A 19992-nucleotide genomic window follows, 5' to 3' on the forward strand; every position below is an offset into this window, starting at 1 on the left:
CTAGTTTCGAACTCATACGGGGCCCTTAGTCATGAGCCGGTTGGACGCGATCAAATAACAAACTTGGAACAAGATAGTGTAGTGTGTAGTGTAAGTGTAGGTTTGCTTACAAGAAGACGGATCCAATCAAGATAACATTAATGAACCGTCGGAGAGTGTAACAGAACCTTCTGTCCCTTCAGCCCCCCTCTCCCGACGCGCGCGTGTCGTAGTTTGGATTGTGCCGCGCTGCAAGAACCAGCTCATGACTAAGGGCCCCGTATGGGTTCGAAACTTGTCGGGCATACTCCGACGTTGTATCACGTGAGTTATAGCCGTGTTTCATAATCAATTAATATGAATAACACTCACGATAATTCGAAAAAGGTACAAGTTTATTGTACCACTAGCTGACGTCACGCGGTTTTACCCGCGAGGTTCCCGTTCCCGTAGGAAAACGGGGATAATATATAGCATATAGTCTTCCTCGATAAATAGGCTATCTAACACTGAAAGAATTTTTCAAGTCGGACCAGTAAGTAGTTTCTGAGATTAGCGCTTACAATCAATCAAACAAACAAACTCTTCAGCTTTATATATTAGTATAGATTACCTCTTCACGGGTTTCTATCTAGAGTAATAAAGGTTTCAACAGTTTTTAGCGGTGCATGTAACAAATCATTTTGGTAGTAAATAAACGTTCAAGGCATTCAGTCCAAAGATAAATTACTCGTATACCTACGCATTACACCGTCACTAAGGTGCCTGCCTCTTTAATCCATTGGTTAGGTTAGGTTAGGTATTTCCTGGTTCGAGCCACGAAATACTAGAATTTTTTATTTCACGAAATTCTCAGTAAAAATACTCAGCTCGTGAAATGTTCCTTGAGCACATCGAATTATCGGTCCGAGAAATCCGACAGAAAGGTAATGTTATGAACCCTGAGACTTTTATTCCAGACATAAAAAGCAGTACTTTTAGTCCGGAATCCACACAAACAGAGCCGGGGGCAAATACTGTAGCGTAGAACCAATTTAAGAACCGTAATTATATGAACTCCGTAAACTAAAATACCTCTACGTGTTGACCTTGGGGATGGCTATACTATAAGTCAGAGTTCAATCATATGTAAAATTGCTTTATGTTAATTATTTTATTGATGACTTCTTTTGTGCGATCGACGTCCGCTGACGTCTTATACGAGGTCTTAGGTTTGACTCCGTTCAGGCCATTTTAATCCCATATTAATATTATATGACTAAATGCGTAACCAATTTGACATTGAAGCAGAAACTAGGCTAGTTTTTACCGCAAAAAAATACATAGAATGGTTGATCCAGGGGTTGACGGTTTGTAGGCAGTTGTCTTTTTTAGGACAGGTCACTTGACTACAGTTATGCTTGATAGAAAGCAGTAATGAGGTCTGAGATTTGATGTACTTGCCTAAAAGTGCCTATTTACTCTTGTTTTGATAGTGTTCGAAAATTTAGGGACAGAAAACAGATGGAGGAAGGGCATTCTACACTAGCAGTTCGTATAAGAAATGTTTCTTTATTTTATAAGTCATTCTAATAAAAATCGATGCATAAATCATAAGATAATAATAAAAAGAAATCAAAATCAAAAATTATTTATTTTAAACACTATAATTAAGAGTTAGTTAAAATAAAATTTATAGAATTTGTCAAGAGTTTTTGAAATTCCAGCCTTAAAATGTTGAAGAGACTGCTTTCTAGTTTACCCTTACTTTTAGACACCAGGTCTGGCTGGTGGGAGGCTTCGGCCTTGGCTAGTTACCACCCTACCGGCAAAAACGTACCGCCAAGCAATTTAGCATTCCGGTACGATGCCGTGCAGAAACCGAAAGGAGTGTGGATTTTCATCCGCCTCATAACAAGCCCGCTTCTATCGTAGATTGCATCGTCACTTATCATCAAGTGAGATTGTAGTCAAGGGCTAACCTGTAAAGAATAAATAAAAAACTTTGGCCAGCCACGCCTTCATACTTCTTCTATTTATTTATTAATTTAAATTAATTACTATTTGAATGTTTGTATGTCACAGTTGGAAGACAGCGACTCCGATGACGCGATGACTCCCAGCTCTGAAGACTTTCCTGTTGAACCGGACAATAAGCTGGTCGATGAGGTAAGGCTATTGTTCTTTTTTAGGGTTCCGTAACCAATGGGTAACCTAAACGGAACCCTAGTACTGTGGCCTGTAGGGTGTATCTTACGAACCATGATAAGTTAGATAGTTGAAACATTCACAGAAGATGTATTTCTGCTGAATAACAAGAAATACTAAAAAGTCAATATTTGCCTCTATACTACTTCTTTTTCTTGATGTCTTCAGTCTTGATGAGTACTGTTTACCAACAAAGAAATTAAAAATGAAGGTAGTAAACGCACATCATTTCATAACTTATTTATTTTAAATTATGTTTGGTTTGCTTATAAAATGGTTATATAAAATATATTAACCATATCTGATTGTTCTAAACTTATTCATCGAATTTATTTTCATGAATTTAAGAACAGGTTAATTATAATTATTATTAGGTCTGAAATGACATCAAAAAAGGCTGTTGTATAGGATTTTTTATTGCAAAGAAAATCGTATGTATTTTTCAATGCCACATCATACAAAAAAAGTCAAGTTAAAAAAAAAAATAGGTGGACCGCATCAAAAGCTATGAAAATAGAATTATTAAAATCGGTCAAGCTTTTTCGGAGGAGTATAGCTACTAACATTGTCTTATGAGAATTTTGTATATACAGATTTATTTATTTATTATCATTACTTAATTACAACCTCTACTTTTCAATTATATACATTAAAAAAAACGGCGAAGGAAAACATCGTAAAGAAACCTGCATACCAAAGAATTTTCTTATTCCTTTGCGTGTGTGAAGTCTGCCAATCCACATTGGGACAGCGTAGTGGACTATTACCCTAACCCCCCTCGTTCTGAGAGGAGACTCGTGCTCAACAGTGAGCCGAATATGAAATATTGATGATGATGTTATCAATTGTAAATTGTATTTTTTTAAAAAGAGTAACTGTTGATTTATTTGCCGGTTCTTAGAATAATCATGACAAATTGAAATAAATTAATTTTGAATTTTTTGATGATTATTGAATGGATTATAGCATGGCAAGTTAGTTGATGACACTTCCATGATATGCGGGCGACGGGGGAAAGGACTGCGCGGGTATGAAGTCGCGCGCGCGGGGCATAGCTACCCTCCTCCCTGCCCTTGCGGTGTTATGAACGAAGTTGCCAAGCTTCAGTTTCCTGTTGCAGCTGGTAGCGATGGGCTACCCGGCGCAGGAGGCTCGCAGCGCGCTCCGCCTCGCGCGCAACCACATCAACCGCGCCGTCGACCTGCTGCTGGGGGTCGTATCACGTGAGTCCACCTTATAAGGTTCCTCATCCTCACCTTCACTGTCCACCACCTTCAGAAGATCCTCGAGTTAGCCCTTGACTGATGGTAAGTGATGATGCAGTCTTAGATGGAAGCGGGCTAACTTGTTAGGAGAAAGATGACAACCCCTTTCGGTTTCTACACGACATCGTACCGGAACGCTAAATCTTTGCCGGTAGTGTGATAACTAGCCACGGCTGAAGCCTCCCACCAGCCAGATCTGGACCAATTAAGAAAACCTTAATCGGTCCAGCCGGCAATCGAACCCAGGACCTCCGTCATGTAAATCCGTGCATACCACTGTGCTAAAGATGCCGTCAAAAGATAGATATAAGATAATTGGAGAAACTGATGATCGCTGACCTCGAGGACATAGCTCGGTGCGTTGGTCAGGCCAAATCGTCACGAGACTCTGCAAGTCGCGAAAACCCCTTAACACGCACGCCCTTATACCTCCTTAATCCGGCCCTGTCACAAAATCCGTTCTTAGCGGATAATTACTAATTTGCCCTCCTGCCAAATTTCATCTTTGACATCAAGCTGTTATCTAGATGTCGTGATGAATAACCTTTCTCATTTATATATTAAAATTATATTCTGACGAAAACTGTAAACTGAGAGGTCATGAGGTCGATCTTCGCTCACTGACTGACTATTGTGGTACCTCCTAATAAACCTCTGAGTCGCGAAATCTGGCAATGGATTTTTTATGCCCTGTTTTTTACGATTTTTGGAAAAAATATTTTTACGATACAGAGCTGAAAATTGACCATAAATTAGAACATTTAAGGAGACCTCACCAAGTCGATTTTCATAAAACTTGTTTTCAAAGACAGCTGTTATCCAATGGCAATCAGTGAAATACACTTGCAAAGTTTTTTTTTTTTATTTTTTAAAAAAGAATATTTGCTATATTTTTTTATAATATGACCAATATTTCCATTCCCCTCCAACTAGTCGGGCAAGACTGTGCTAGGAGTGGGTACGGACCATATTGGTATGGACCATAGACCAACGGGCGAGGATCGAACCACCCTCGGTGATAAGTCCGACCGCCCTTACCGTTGAGCTATTGAGGCTTTAGAAGTTAGATCAGTATGAAAATAATGAAATCTGCTTATTTACTCTGTTGGCAAATGTTATTTCGTCTAAATGAGTAAAATGAGTATTCTAGTAAAAAATACAAGATTTTTAGTAATTTTATAATTTCGGTATCACTCTGAAAGTTTTCAAAAAGTGGGCCCAATTTCGAACTTCTTAAATATGTAATTAGTTTGGATTATAAAATATTTGTGTTATAATTACAGACGACCCGTCCAATCCGTCCACGAGCGCCGCTGGGTCATCGCAACACAAAAAGAAACTACAAAAAAAATTATTGAAAGCTAAAAGGTAATAAATAAACTGTTACATATTTATTACTAGCTGTCGCGGCGCGGTTTTTTCACCCGCGTGGTTCTCGTTCCCGTAGGAACACGGGTTTAATATATAGCTTATAGCCTTCCTCGATAAATGGGCTATCTAACACTGGAAGAATTTCTCAAATCGGACCAGTAGTTCCTGAGATTAGCGCGTTCAAACAAATTTTTAATTCACATCACATTCACATGTCCGGGTTTTTCATTATTTTTTACTATTTTTCCAAATGTCAAAGTCAAAGTCAGAATTCATTTATTTCAAATAGGCTTAGTTTACAAGCTCTTTCGAAACGTCGTCGTCATCAACCCATATTCGGCTCACTGCTGAGCTCGAGTCTCCTCTCAGAATGAGAGGCATTAGGCCAATAGTCCACCACGCTGGCCCAATGCGGATTGGCAGACTTCACAAACGCACAGAAATAAGAAAATTCTCTGGTAGCAATCCAGGTTTCCTCACGATGTTTTCCTTCACCGTTTGAGACACGTGATATTTAATTTCTTAAAATGCACACAACTGAAGTTGGAGGTGCATGCCCCGGATACGAACCCACACCCTCCGGAATCGGAGGCAGAGGTCATATCCACTGGGCTATAACGGCTCTAAACGTCAGGTAATAATATTAAACTTAAGATAATGGTGATACTAATTATTCGAAAACTTAAAATTAAAGTTACGAGGGTTGGTAATGATCTTTCATACAAAATTTTCTTTTTATTTTAAGGAAAATCCAGCGGGAGCGAGCCCTCCGTCGCCTCAAGAGCGCCATTCGCGGCGAGGAGGACGACTACCTGAGCGCGTCCCTCGCTGAGGAGGAACAGTTCCTCGCGCAGTACAAGTCGCTGCTGTAAACTGTTGACTGATCTCCTTAATCCGGCCCTGTCGCTAATTCTGTTCTTAGCGGACGTGTACTGACTAAAAACCAGCCAAATTTTCAACTTTGTAAATGTTGTCATTTTCTTACTTTATGTAAAATGTCAAAGATTTTCAATAACAACCTATAATTTATGATCAACATTATACAGGGTGCTCGGGAGTATTTCCCATAACTCTAGGGAAAATTAATTAAAAATGTCTGAATATTTTTAGTGTACAAAAATATTTTTTTTGTAAATAAATCTTAAATTGTGTCCTTTATACATCATCATCATCATCATCATCATCATCATTATCAACTCATATTCGGCTCACTGCTGAGCTCGAGTCTCGTCTCCGAATGAGAGGGGTTAGGCCAATAGTCCACCACGCTGGCCCGATGCGGATTGGCAGACTTCACACACGCAGAGAATTAAGAAAATTCTCTGGTATGCAGGTTTCCTAACGATGTTTTTCCTTCACCGTTTAAGACACGTGATATTTAATTTCTTAAAATGCACACAACTGAAAAGTTGGTGGTGCATGTCCCGGACCGGATTCGAACCCACGCCCTCCGGAATCGGAGGCAGAGGTCATATCCACTGGGGTATCATGGCTCTCTATTACCTAGTTATGTAGTTCGGCTCAATTAATTGAACTCATCAACACCTTGAAGTTATGGGAAATATTCCCGAGCACCCTGTATAAATAAATATATTTGGTCAATACATCATTTTCTATCCCCAAAGTAAGTATAGTCTGTGGTATGTACTAATATTATATTAAAATATTTATAATAATTAATACTTATATAATATAAGGAAAACGTACTTTGATGTTAGATGTTCCTTGAAAATTTATATTTATCTTTATATTTTTAAATATGTAAAATACTTCTGTCCATTTCAAAAGAGAGCTTTTAATAGACTTTGTGGAAAGTAGTTCTTACTAATCTGTCGATTAAATGTTATATAATCTCGACGTTTTATGTCAATAGTATTAAGCCATGACTTTATAGCTTGGCAACTTCGTTCGTAACACTCCCGATGCGCGAGCCGGGAGGCGTGTAGCGATGAATAAAAACCCCACGACTGATTCACCTTATTCCCCGCACGCACGATTTCACACTCGCGCAGTCTTTCCCCCCGTCGCCCGCGTATCATGGGATTGTCATCAACGAACTTGCCAGACTATAGACGTGTAGCTAGCCGCGGCCGAAGTATCTTATCGCACTGTCCACCTGATGTTAAGTGGTAATCTATTGCTTATAACAAAGTTAAAGTTCGCAAGACTTCTTCAGACTAGATATACAACAATACTGCGAGGCGATTGAAGCGAGAATTGTGGTAGAGCTTCCCTAGACGAGCACTATCTCGAGCATCAAGTATTACTATAACCATAGATATAGAATAGAATTCTCAGCGAGACTTATTGTAGAGATAGGGAGTAAGCTGGTAACGTTACGAAAAGTGTAATCAACTGAGGCTTTTAAGATGCGTGCTGCCATCTACAGGCATAGTGAAACAGTTTTTGTTTTTTTAAACTACCAATAGATGGCGTTCTTAGAGAACTTTGAAACAAACCCTTTTTGTGCACTTCACTGTTGGGATGTAGTTATGCCTGAGGCATATTTTTGAAAAAAGAAATTACTTCTTTCGTGGTCCAAAGCACTTTTCTATAATCTATGTATAAGACGATGTTTAATTTTTAAATACTTCGACCGCAGGAGCTACATTTTCTTTTGAAATATTTATGTGAATGTAAAATATATTTACTAATATATTGAATATAGATATAAGTAGGTGTAACTGTCAATAAATGAATGTTTACAATTCAATTGTTTAATTTGTAACTTTAATTATAAATAGGTACATCAATAGCATGTAGGTTGAACAGTCGTTTTAAAAAAAGAGAGGCTTTAGAGAAAGGATACAGAGAGTTCATGACCAGGGCCTGTAGCTATGTGGCTAATCGATTCTCTTTCTATAAACGCTAACGCTTCGGAAATTTAAAAATGTATGGGAATGACATTTGCTATCGACAGGTCGCGTGACCTAGTTGTCATTCCTGTACAGGTTGCTAGTTTTCGTAACGTCAGCGTTTGTAGAGAGAGAATAGACGTGCGACATGGCTAGAGGCTCAGTTTAAAAGAAATATAGGGTTAATTTTTATTATATATTGTAATCAAATTCGCATGTTAATTTTCTCACAAGCGGTACAGGTGACAAAGATTTATTACATAATATTTCTTTTCTTAATATATCCTATAAATATGTGTAAATAATTGTAGTTTAGATTATTTATTATACTCTACTACACGAAAAAAAATGATAATACAAAGAAATTAATAACAAAAAACATAGTTAAAATTAGTGATTGTCATAGAAATCATTGGTAAACTACTTCATTAGTACAGTAATATTTATAGAGAGGTTCACTGTAGAGCGAAAGCCTGCGAGGGCTACACTTACCTCAGTTTAGGAAAACTGAAAGTTTGACTATCTATGCTCCTATTATAGGTAAGTACAGTAGCCAATTATGGAGTTTGGACCGCGGAGTCTTTAGAAAGTTTTTCTTGTGTTTGACACCAACATAGGCTCAGCTTTCCTAAAATGAGGCATGTCTGACTAGCACAGGCTCTCGGTCCATAGATTAATTAAGTCCGATTGCGTTGTCTATTATATAATTATTGATTAACAAGAAACTCCAAAAACATGACGTCATTTTTGATGTACTCGAACTTGTCCAAACTCGTGTGAGGTATGAAGATGTACTGCCTCTTCATCTGCACCACGCTCAGGTCGAGGGTGTCCGTGGACTTGGTCTTTTCGTCGCCTTCGTCGAAGTCGTGCTTCTTCGACGAGGATCTGCGACGAAGGTCGAGGGACTTCACTATGTCCATTGCCTGTGGAAAGTAAAACACTAGTCAGATAGATACACATAGTCACTACTGAATCATTGCTATGTAAAATGTTGAAACACAAAATTATTTGTAACACGCATAAATTAGCTTTACTTGTAACTATGTTAGAAAATCTTTGAATCTTAATTTGACCCACTTCCCGGTCTTTGATTAGGATGAAATTTTGCACACGCTCTGGAGTTCTGATGATACATCTACATACTAAGTCACGTCATTACAAATCCAATATGGCGGACTGGCTGTTTGAAATCCACCCCCATGAAATGGATATCAAATGAAAGGGTTTGCTGTCAGGAATACGAAAAAAATAGTCACGTGACTGAAATCCAATATGGCGGACAGGCTATTTGAAATGCACCTCCTTGATATGGGTATCAAGCGTGTTTTTAGTTTTTTAAACTATTCATGTTATTGATATAAGACTTCTTTACTGCAAAGTGCTCAGCTATTAGGTAGATATATTGAGTAGCAAATGGACATCCATAGCCTGACATAAATATGCCTGTTCTAAGAAAAGTCCACACATTACAGTCTTGCCTCCGTATTTTGACGTCTTCGGTCCATGTATTAGGGGCGGTGGGAACAGGCGGACAACTTTCCTGGAATATGGAATACCAACGTCCATCGGCTCTTCGAACTATATGACCCTTCCATCGACTTCAGCGTAGGACATCGGTACTTTTGTAAATGTCCTCATTTCTGATTGGATGATACTCCTGATTTGATGATACTCGCATAGCTCGGTTTATAGCCTTGTATGTGACTCTACGAGGTCTCAGACTAATTACATAAGAACTAGTATCGCTCCCAAATTCACGAACAAAATTGTCTGTCATTTTCTGAGAAAAACGAGCTTAGATCTGGTATATATACACTAACTAGAGCTATTTCCCGTTTTTTTTTCACCATTCGACTACACAAAAAGGTATCTTTAACCGACGAACACGATTAGGTACTAGACACATCGATTCTATAGAGACAGTTTTATAATCGCATTAGATCGTTGATCATATTCTTTGGCAGAAATGTAACGACTAGCCAGGCAGGTCTTACCTATACAATAATAATTGGTCTCAGTATGAGGTCCGTACCTACCTACTTAGTCTATAACCAGGCCTGGAACAAAGCCTTCATCACTAACAATACTATATGCTAGCAGTGACGTAAATAGGGCGGTGCCACCGGTGCCCAGGCACAGGGCGTAGACTCTCGGGGGCGCAAGAATAGACAGAATTAAGCATCAGAATGGGCAACGCATTTGCAGTAGTGAGATTGAGTTTTAGTGCGTGAGACACAGTGGATGGTATGATAGGCAAAGGGTCTACTTAAATTGGGCGTTATAGAAGCTTGCACAAGGCGGCGAAAAGGCTATTTACGGCACTTTATGCTAGTAACAAGGAATCAGTTACCTGGTTCTTGTTAGCTGGCTGGTCCCTCAGTATGATGCTGACGCTGAGGTCGCAGGGCCACTGCAGCAGCGCGTCGTACGGGCCGCTGACGAGCCGCACCGTGCACGTGATGTGCCGCCCCTTCCACTTGCCTATGCCGTTCAGGTGGACTTCCGCCTGGAAGAAGCAAAGCGGTCAATAATATTAAAACTACTGCTAATATTAATAACATTCGTGCTTCGGAGAGCACGTTAAGGCTGCCAGTCCACCGAAGTAGAGCGAGGCAGCGGAGCCGAGAAACAGAGAAATATTAACTAACTAGCGGACGCCCGCGAATTCGTCCTCGTGGAATTCAGTTTTTCACAAATCCCGCAGGAACCATGAATTTTTCCGGGATGAAAAGTAGCCTATGTGTGAATCCAAAGTAATATCTATTTCCATTATAAATTTCAGCCAAATCGCTTCAGTAGCCGCAGTGTAAAAGAGGAACAAACATACTTACACACTTACACACAAACTTTCGCCTTTATAATATTAGTGTGAGCTCCTCTCAAGTGGACAGAGACTTGCGAGCTAGTTTAAAAAATCATATAAAAACGGTAAGCGGAGCGGGGAATTATATCTGCAACTCGGCTTCGAATTACTTTCTCACACTGCTCCGCAGCCTCGCTCCTCTCCGGTGGACAGACACAGTACGCAACTCCGCTCCGCTGCCTCGCTCCGCTTTGGTGGACAGGCAGCCTAAGGAAAGCCTGGCTGGGTTGAATAATACTACATAAACACTTATAATTTTGGGTTAAATAAACTAGGTATCTAATTTTACCCCTCATCTAATCCTCTGCCATCTCAAACTGGCATCATTCGTCACGTAACACGAGGTGGAATAACAGTATACGGAATAAATAATTATAGTACCTACCTTTAATGTATAGCCATATTTACTAGTCCGGAAGAGAGGGCTGGTCAATATAGCATCGTTGTCTTTGGCCTCCTTCATGCGCGTGGAGTAGTTGTCTATCCTCCAGATTAGGTGGCCTGGGACAAAAACAGGCTTTTAAGTAAGTGTACAATAATATGAGCCGCATGGCGTGACATCGTGCGGAAAAAAGTTATGAATGTGAGATAGGGGTCACGACCCTCAGTAATGAGGAACACGACGCGGAGAGAGAGACAATAATATGGCCAAGGAACAAAATTCATGACCATATTCAAACTATGGTCAAACATCATGAACGTTAGCGAACCATGGTAAGGCGTATTCCTCCCAAGCCATCGTCCACACTTTGGTGCTTCCGATAACTGTCCGATGTTACCACTTGATTTTAAATAGGTATCTGTTCAGCAAAGAATGACTCTTACCTACTTGGATTCATGGTAAATTAAATTTTTTTTTTTTTTTTTTATTCTTTACAAGTTAGCCCTTGACTACAATCTCACCTGATGGTAAGTGATGATGCAGTCTAAGATGGAAGCGGGCTAACTTGTTAGGAGGAGGATGAAAATCCACACCCCTTTCGGTTTCTACACGGCATCGTACCGGAACGCTAAATCGCTTGGCGGTACGTCTTTGCCGGTAGGGTGGTAACTAGCCACGGCCGAAGCCTCCCACCAGCCAGACCTGGACAAATTAAGAAAATCTCAATCTGCCCAGCCGGGGATCGAACCCAGGACCTCCGTCTTGTAAATCCACCGCGCATACCACTGCGCCACGGAGGCCGTCAATTGTGAGTGACTGGCGTAGGTAATGGACCAAATTTCATGCTGTTTTCGCGAGTGAATTAAGGTACATGCGGCATATAGGCCTCTTTTTATTAAGGTTGACGAACTCTGCTAGTTATTATTAGTGTAAAATTAATCCCATCACCCATGACCTTGACAAGGATCCACGCCTATGATCACACCGTCACGGCCTTAACTACATGCAAACTATACTTTAAGTGCCGCTTATGGTAAATAGCCGGATAGAGGAATTATGGGTAAGTATCTACTTGTTTTGGTGCTTACGTAATATATTTGCATACAATAATTTAAGGCTCAATTGATATTTTATACTACTCTTGCTACTGATACACGCACCAGAATCCCATAAATCCGTGATTTGTCTTACATCTCCTACTAAAACTTTTAAATATTGTCTGAATGAATCCTTATTTATATAACACAGGACGCTGTCAGGTAAACAGGAGCTGACACTGGTTTGCTTTATTGAAAGTCATGATTTATCAGTTTTTTGAAATTCTCTTTTTATTTTGTTGGGGACTGAACGGTGGTTTTGTACTTTTATGTATTTAGTAACAAGTTAAAATTGATTGTGTTACCGTTATCTCCGCCAAGGTCAGGGTTGTCCAAACTGACCCTGGCCTGGAAGTCCGCCAGTTCGCTGCGCATCTTGTGGTACGACTTGGTCAGGGCTCTCAGGTCGCGGGACACTTTGTCCATTCTCATAGTTTGCTCCGCAGTTTCTGCGCGCGCGTCTGCCGTCGCCACTTCCAGGACTGCTAGACGATCTATTGCCTGAAACGTAAAAATGTATTGCACTAAAGCTAAATCAATTCGTCCGCGGTGTACCGTGGAGGTACGAAATAAAGGGACGCGGCGATGTGAACATCACTACAAGTTCGTAAATGAAATCTACACGGCTATTCTCTATACCTTGGCAACTTCGTTCGTAACGTAACGCAGTCTTTCCGCCCGTCGCTCGCATCATGAACTTTCCAGAATATAACGATGTTTTGTATAACTCGCAAGTGCGAGTTTCGAATTCATCGCTATCTTTCTCATTCTATAGTTTCGTGATATACAGAGAGATATATAGGTAAATTCGAAACTCGTTATAAAAATATCGATATGGAATAGCACCGTGCGGCGCAGACGCAAGTTATTTCAAGCTAAGTACCTATTTGGATAGTCTAAAGTGACGAGTTTTGCCTGCATTATGTACCTACTGCTTACATATTTTTCTTTACTTCTGACATCCATAACTTTAAGTGCCTGATTTTACCACCTGATAATCTGTCTAATAGCTTACTTACAAATTTTGTCTTGATGACATTTGACATAAAATGAGAAAATGACCAAACTTAGGCTATCCGACACTTACAGAAAATGGTGAAGAGTACCTAAGTAAGTAGATTTTCTTAGTAGTAAGTATCATTGCATACTGTACGTAGCCGAGCGGTCTTAAATATTCTAGATTTCATGGAAGAAAGAAAAACTTGAAAGAAAACCCCGACCCAGTGTTTGGAATTTTTGGAATGGACTGATCCGAAAGTGATCCGAATATAAAGGATATTTTATCACTTGGCAGGTTCTAGTCATAGTAGAAACTTCCCACAACTTGAATTCGCCACCAGAACTTACAGGTCTTTCAGCAGTAGTGTTCTGTATCTGCATCCGCAGTACTGACAGCTGGGCGACCTGCTCCGAAGACCTGCGTGCTTCCATCAGCTCAGTCTCCAGCATGGCGCGACTCTCTGCGTTCCTCTCTCTCTCCTCTTCCACCGTCTGCTTTATATAGTCTATTATTTCCTCTGAAAAATACCAAATGACCTTAATTATGAAGTCATTGAAAAACATTCTCTCTCTTTCCTCTTCCACACACACACACACATATAATTACATAAAGTAATGTAATTATCATCCTCTACAACATGCTGACTGTTTTTAATCTATCTATTTAAAGACGTTGAGTCAGGTTACTTATTACAAAATATCGAAAACCGCCTAACGTAAAAATATGAACGGCAGACAGCCATATTATACTTAGTAGACCTCCTCTAAGAACGGGTATTCCGACAGGGCCGGATTAATCAGGTCTAAGAGCGGACAAAGTCGCGGATTTCCGGCATGGAATGGAGAGGATGTGTGGCAGAACGTATAAATAATGTTCATTTATTTCTTCCTCTCCCACAGGAATGATGGAAGATTTTAATGGTGAAAGAATATTTCAAATCGATTCAGTCGTTTCAGAGCCTATTCAATTTAAACAAACAAATCAGTTTCAACACTATGGACAACTGCTGGCTCTGGAGCTGTTAGAAAATTAGACTTCGCTTACCCAGACTCTTGATAGTCCTGATTCTATTGTCATGCTGCGTCAACGCCTGCTCCAGCAGTTCCCGCTCGTGCTGCTCGTGCACCAGGCTGCTGACTGCGCTCTCAAGCCTCATCACTGTGGACAACTGCTGGCTTTGGAGCTCCTGAAAGATGAGAACCCATGGTTTTATTGTTATAAAGTTGTGACCCATGAAATGATTTTCAAGCTGTATAACATCACCTTTCTCTCTACAACTGAACGTAAAGTTCTAGGAGTGTAATTCCACCGGTGGAATGGTTGGTTATCGAAATTTAAACCTCGAGTTCAGAGCCTTAATGGAGGAGCTATTAAGGCTTTTAATTTAATTGTTCTCGTGAATGTGTCTCTGGTAAGTTATGACCCGAAGGTTCTACTGCTTGATGCTGATAGAGACTGCAATTCTCGTTTCCAAGCTACATTAACCAGGTTGTGTTTAAAGCGTGCAATCCTAAATGTTAACTGGTTATGGTAAATTATGATCCCAAGGTTCCCTTATTACCTGTAAAGCTAACTGCACATTGGCCAGATCATGCTTAAACTGCGCAGCCCAGTTAGCTGCCCTCTCCGCCTCATCGTCTACGGCTGCTCGGAGGGAGACCAGGGTCGACAGGAAGTGCTGCGCGCGCTCGTCCACTAGCACCAGCTTGGAGCGCAGGTTCTCTAGCTCGGTGGACTGTAGGTCGCGGTGGCTGGACTCTTCGGCGAGGCTTAGTCTGAATCATAAGTCACGGTTATCAGCTTTTCTATAGTCTAGGCTATCTCCCTCCTAAGGCCCAACATACTGATCAATGTTCATCATATCTCAATGTTCGTTGCGATGGGATGGAATGGGAGAATGCAATAATATCAATTCCGCTGTTATTGGTTGCTAACGTCTTTTTCTCGATATAGATAATATCTGGGTAACTGATCGATTGATCGGTATTTTTGGTACTTTTTCTAAAAATTTAGTCTAGGCCCAGCTAGATCATTCTATCGCCCTTGAAACCCCCCTAAATTTCATTAAAATTGTTGGAGTCGATTCAGTTTGTTTCATAGATTCATAGATTATGTTTAAAGCTATTAGATCGCTTACGCATTGTAAGCTGCAGGCCAATTGTAGGAGTATAGGGGTATGTCATAAGGTAATGTCCTACTTACCTGATTGAAGTGAATTCCTTCTCCAGGAAGCTGACGCATTCTTCCAGCGCCACGGAGCTGGGGTTCCACGTGTGGGCCAGCGGCGGTGGCGCGGGGTCTGACAGACGTGCGTGACTGGGGGACGCTATGTCCTTGGTCTGGAATATTGTGGTAATTACTTGTAATTGTTTCATCAGATTAGATTTTACTAGCGGACGCCATTCTGTGCGCGAAAACCATGTATTCTTCCGGCATTAAATAGCCTATGTGCAAGTCTAGGGTAGGGAGTCAGCTAAAACTATTAAGTATTCGAGGCGTGAAGAAGTACCAAACAAAACAACAAAAAGTAAGGCGTAAACTAGTATGGTACTCGTATATACTCGTAACGCTGGGTAAGGTTTAAAAGGAAGTTGAGATTAAAGGGAACGAAATATTTTATATTTAGTAGTGATTAAAGATTTATATATTTTTTATGTTAAATAATACAGCCCGACTCAGGATTTATGCGTGGAATCTTGTGATCCTTCTTAGATTAATCAAATCATTGAGGCAATCATAAATAAACTTATCAGCTCTTATGTACCTTCTCCATCTGCGGGCACTCCTTGACGTGCGTGTCGCGATGCTTCCTCTGTATCCAGGCGCCGCAGCGCAGCGGGCACTGCTCCAGTATGCTGCCGCATTGTTTTAGGTGATTCTGGAAATATCTTTATTTTTAACCGAGTGCAAAAAAGGAGGAGGTTCTCAAAATAAGTTATAACTTTAAAATGCTGTTTGGCATATCACCACCTTCAAACCGATCAATAGAAAGGACATAGCGACGATGTTATTTTTCGATTTTTAGTCGGTTAAATTTTTTTGTTAAAAAGATTTTATTCAATGGGTGGTTGGCTAATCAGTCGCAAATTGATATTTATTTCGAAAATGCTACTTCTTTTGACATTTAAAATCGATAGGCATCAGAGCCTCTCTGCCTTTGAATTTATATTAGTTTACAAAATTATTTAGCAAAGTGTGTTTTATCAAAATGGAATTTTATCATATCTCTCTGACTTTCGGCGTATAGGTACGACTAAAGACCTACACTATTATTTTATTTGGGTACTATTTTTATAAAAATACCTACCGAGTATTGTGCACCTTGATCATAAACGAGAGGTCATTTAAGAGTGAGACCTCACATTCGTAGCCTCATTTTTCATCAATCTTGTTTTGATGTTTTTGTTAAAAAAATGAGAAGTTTTTAATAAGGTCATCGGTAAATTTTTATCAAGGCAAGTAAATAAAGCTACATTCTACATTTATTTGCAGATATTATACTGTTATTGAAACTTCAGCCTAATTGAAATGGCCTACCGGGCTAGGCTCTCTTAAAAACATAAATTTGGAGGTTAAGCCAACCACGCTGTTTCGATGCAGGTTGGTGTTTTTAAGAATTTCTTTAGAGAAAGAAAATCTCAATATTTCACAACCCGCCACGATACGAACCCAGGACTGCATGATTCGTAAACGCACCTACAGATTAACTACTATTTTATTTATAAATTAAAAGTAACCTTAATTTCTTTAATATAACAATAATTACCTTGTCGAGAAGAGTCAGGAGTGGGTACGGTAACAGTCCAACGGCCAGGAATCGAATCTATGACCTGGGCTAAGCCCCTTAACTGTGAAGCTGTTGTGTCATAGATCTTACTTAGACAATTGAGAACCTTGACCGTACTCCATAATTAGCTATCATCCTTACCTATTGTAGTATACCTACTTACTTTATATAATAAGTCGTGATAGCCCAGTGGATATGACTTCTGCCGCTGATTCCGGAGGGTGTGGGTTCGAATCCGGTCCGGGGCATGCACCTACAACTTTTTCAGTTGTGTGCATTTTAAGAAATTAAATAGCACGCGTCTCAAACGGTGAGGAAAACTGCACACCAGAGAATTTTCTTAATTCTCTACGTATGTGAAGTCTGCCAATCCGCATTGGGCCAGCGTGGTCGACGATTGGCCTAACCTCTCTCATTCCGAGAGGTGACTTGTGCTCAGCAGTGAGTCAAATATGGGTTGATAATGGTGATGATGACTTCATAAAATGAGTTACCCTAATCAAAACCCTCGTGCACGCCACAGCATGAGTTGGTATGTCTACTGACCTGCAGTTTCCCCATCTCGAAGGCATCGTTGCAGAAGTAGCAAGGACTGTCCTTAGCACGCAGTGGCTCTGCATCTGTCTCCACTCGCTTTATGCTCATTTTGGCGCCGATTTTCACCAAGCAACACCACACATTTGTACCAATTTTGATGACAACACTTCAATTTTTTTTTTTTTTTCTGATTGTGTAAGTGCCGTAGGCTCCTTATGGGACCTCAGCGGCGTCACCGGGGGGAACAACACTTCACGTTATGTCTATAGTTTTCCGGAGAACGATTAACGGCGAAGAATAGAACTTTGACAAAGGTAAGCCGTTCCAAAGAAAAGGAAATTTATACTGCTTAATACAAACTTCGTTTTCTCATACATCCATACATATATATTTATATGTATGTGTGGATTTTTCAAAGGTAACCCGGCGGAAATCGGCCAGTATGGACTCTTTACCGCTGGTATGTACCTAGGTAAAATTTAATGTTAATTTTTCACAAATCCTCTCATGAAAGGTTGTGAGAGAGAGATCGTTTTATCGATAAAAATGCCCAATGTATTAAGTGATTTTTTTTTATTTTGTATATTTTAATGGGAACACAACAAAGTATTTTTACGAAAGAAAGATAAAAGGAAATATTACAAAATTTCAGTTACAAGCGTGGTTAAAAACGAGTTTTTTTTTTTAATTTTGGCTCTCTGTTTACCTAATACTAATAAACTAAATAAACTAAATACTAATATAGGAAATAATAATATAGGAAAACTAACAAAAACAAAAAAACAAAATACTTATTTTAGATTTTTTTTATATTGTTTTTTGTCTTTTTCACTAATATCCAAAGCTAGGAAACAAAATATTCTAGAAAGTAGATCATTTAATCTAATTTATCTATTTACATACAAATCGTTGGAATGCACCGTTTAATCTCTCACTAATGTACTATTTGAGAAACAAAGTAAATCCACATAATGACGTCACTTAAAACAATCACTAAAATTTCAAAAATACTTTGATTTGTACAATTTATTTGTTTTATTATTTAGGTATATTAGGTTTGAAACCGAGGTGAATTTTCAACTGGCAGGCAATGTGGCGACTACGCCCACCGCGCACTGTTGAATGAGTCAGATGGGTTATCTGCGACACCTGATATGATAACAGTGATAAGAGATAACAAGCCAATACTGCTGGTTTTGTTCTGTTGTTATTTAATTTTGGGTCAAGGTGGGATTTTGAATATTGGTGTGAATTGGTGTAAATAAAAAATAAAACAATACTAGTGGACGCCTTGCGGTTTTACCGGCGTATTTTTTTATTGTTTACAAGTTAGCCCTTGACTACAATCTCGCCTGATGGTAAGTGATGATGCAATTTAAAATGGAAGCGGGCTAACTTGTTGGGTATGGTAGTAACTAGCCACGGCCGAAGCCGCCCACCAGCTAGACCAGGACCAATTAATAAAACCTCAATCGGCCCAGTCGGGGATTGAACCGAGGACCTTAGTCTTGTAAATCCACCGCGCATACCACTGCGCCACGGAGGCCGTCTACTACTACTACTTCCGAATAATTATAAATAAATATGGGATATATTTATTTATACCGTGAGAATACGGAAATAAAATATAATATTCTATGTTACTCACTGATAATGTAGCTTTATATTGGTGAAATAAATTTAGTGATTCAGGCGTAGAAACATATTAAACAAACAAACTCACATTGGAAACTATATTTTATTAGTTAGGATAGCCTCCGACGCCCATCTAGAGTGGACTCCTTACAGATAATACAAAACAATTTTAATATTTTATTATTGAGCGAGGTCCTGTGCTTAGAATAATTTTATTCATATATTCCTTAATAGGCATCATTGCTATTAAAAATATTGAGGAGTAGGTATTCTGTGTTTGTTTTATTGGCCCCGTTGGTCCAGTAGTGGTTACTGTGCGGCCTAAGATCACGAGGTTCAGGGTTCTTAACATTTGATTTTACTCTTCTTTACGTCTTTACTCTCTATAAAGGTAAGTCAATTAGTAGAGGTAAAGTTAGTGGTTTTAGGGGGTGATCTCTGAAACTACAACGATCTTAAAAAAATCTCCTGCCAAAAAGCCACGTTATTTGCGAGTGTCATAGGTTTTATTTCCCAGGGGAACGGCAACTACTTGAGGCGTCGGCTAATAGATACCTACATTATACAAAATAGTTAGCAAGGAAGGAAGTAACGTTTAGCCTTACCTAACTGCAGAAGTAAAACAATTAATATTAAGATGTTATCTTTACAGTAAAACCACTAACAACTTAACTGGTAACGTACCTAATTAATTGTTGATATCAATTATAATTTGTAAGCATTATACTTTTAACAGTTTATTTCCTTCATTTTGTTTCAATGGAAATTATTTAGCTAGTGATTAACAAAACGCAAACATGGTAATTTTCGTTGCAAAGCGCTAACATGGTTTTGGGGACTTGGAGTGTGGCTCAGTGAGCGTCAGCAAAACAATAACCATACCAACCCTTCGAACTGCATTGCGGGACTCAATTACACAAATATTGAACACTAGCTGACGCCGCGTGGTTTTACCCGCGTGGTTCTCGTTCCCGTAGGAATATGGGGATTTAAAGCCTCCCTCGATAAATGGACTATCTAACACTGAAAGA

General features: G+C 39.5%; 2 protein-coding genes across 2 annotated transcripts in view; one reads left to right on the top strand and one right to left on the bottom strand.

Annotated features, from left to right (window-relative positions):
- The window catches only part of LOC112055069 (NEDD8 ultimate buster 1), a 24784-nt gene extending 17274 nt beyond the window's left edge, over positions 1-7510 (top strand). The window contains exons 10-13 of the mRNA XM_052888665.1: positions 2044-2127; positions 3287-3389; positions 4715-4799; positions 5548-7510. Coding sequence (XP_052744625.1) covers positions 2044-2127; positions 3287-3389; positions 4715-4799; positions 5548-5674 — 399 coding nt within the window. The 3' untranslated portion in view covers positions 5675-7510. The remainder of the gene's footprint in view (positions 1-2043; positions 2128-3286; positions 3390-4714; positions 4800-5547) is intronic.
- LOC112055072 (TNF receptor-associated factor 3) lies at positions 7309-17510 on the bottom strand. Its single transcript, XM_024095062.2, has 10 exons — positions 17336-17510; positions 15767-15880; positions 15205-15341; positions 14564-14777; positions 14047-14188; positions 13350-13519; positions 12308-12503; positions 10909-11024; positions 10011-10166; positions 7309-8583 (listed from the first exon to the last, which is right to left on the bottom strand). The coding sequence occupies exons 1-10, from the start codon at positions 17432-17434 to the stop codon at positions 8365-8367; spliced, it is 1563 nt and encodes a 520-aa protein (XP_023950830.2). The 5' UTR covers positions 17435-17510; the 3' UTR covers positions 7309-8364.
- Between the last annotated feature and the right edge of the window lie 2482 nt (positions 17511-19992).

Source organism: Bicyclus anynana, chromosome 23, assembly GCF_947172395.1.
Source record: "Bicyclus anynana chromosome 23, ilBicAnyn1.1, whole genome shotgun sequence".
In the NCBI taxonomy this organism is placed as follows: Eukaryota; Metazoa; Arthropoda; class Insecta; order Lepidoptera; family Nymphalidae; genus Bicyclus; species Bicyclus anynana.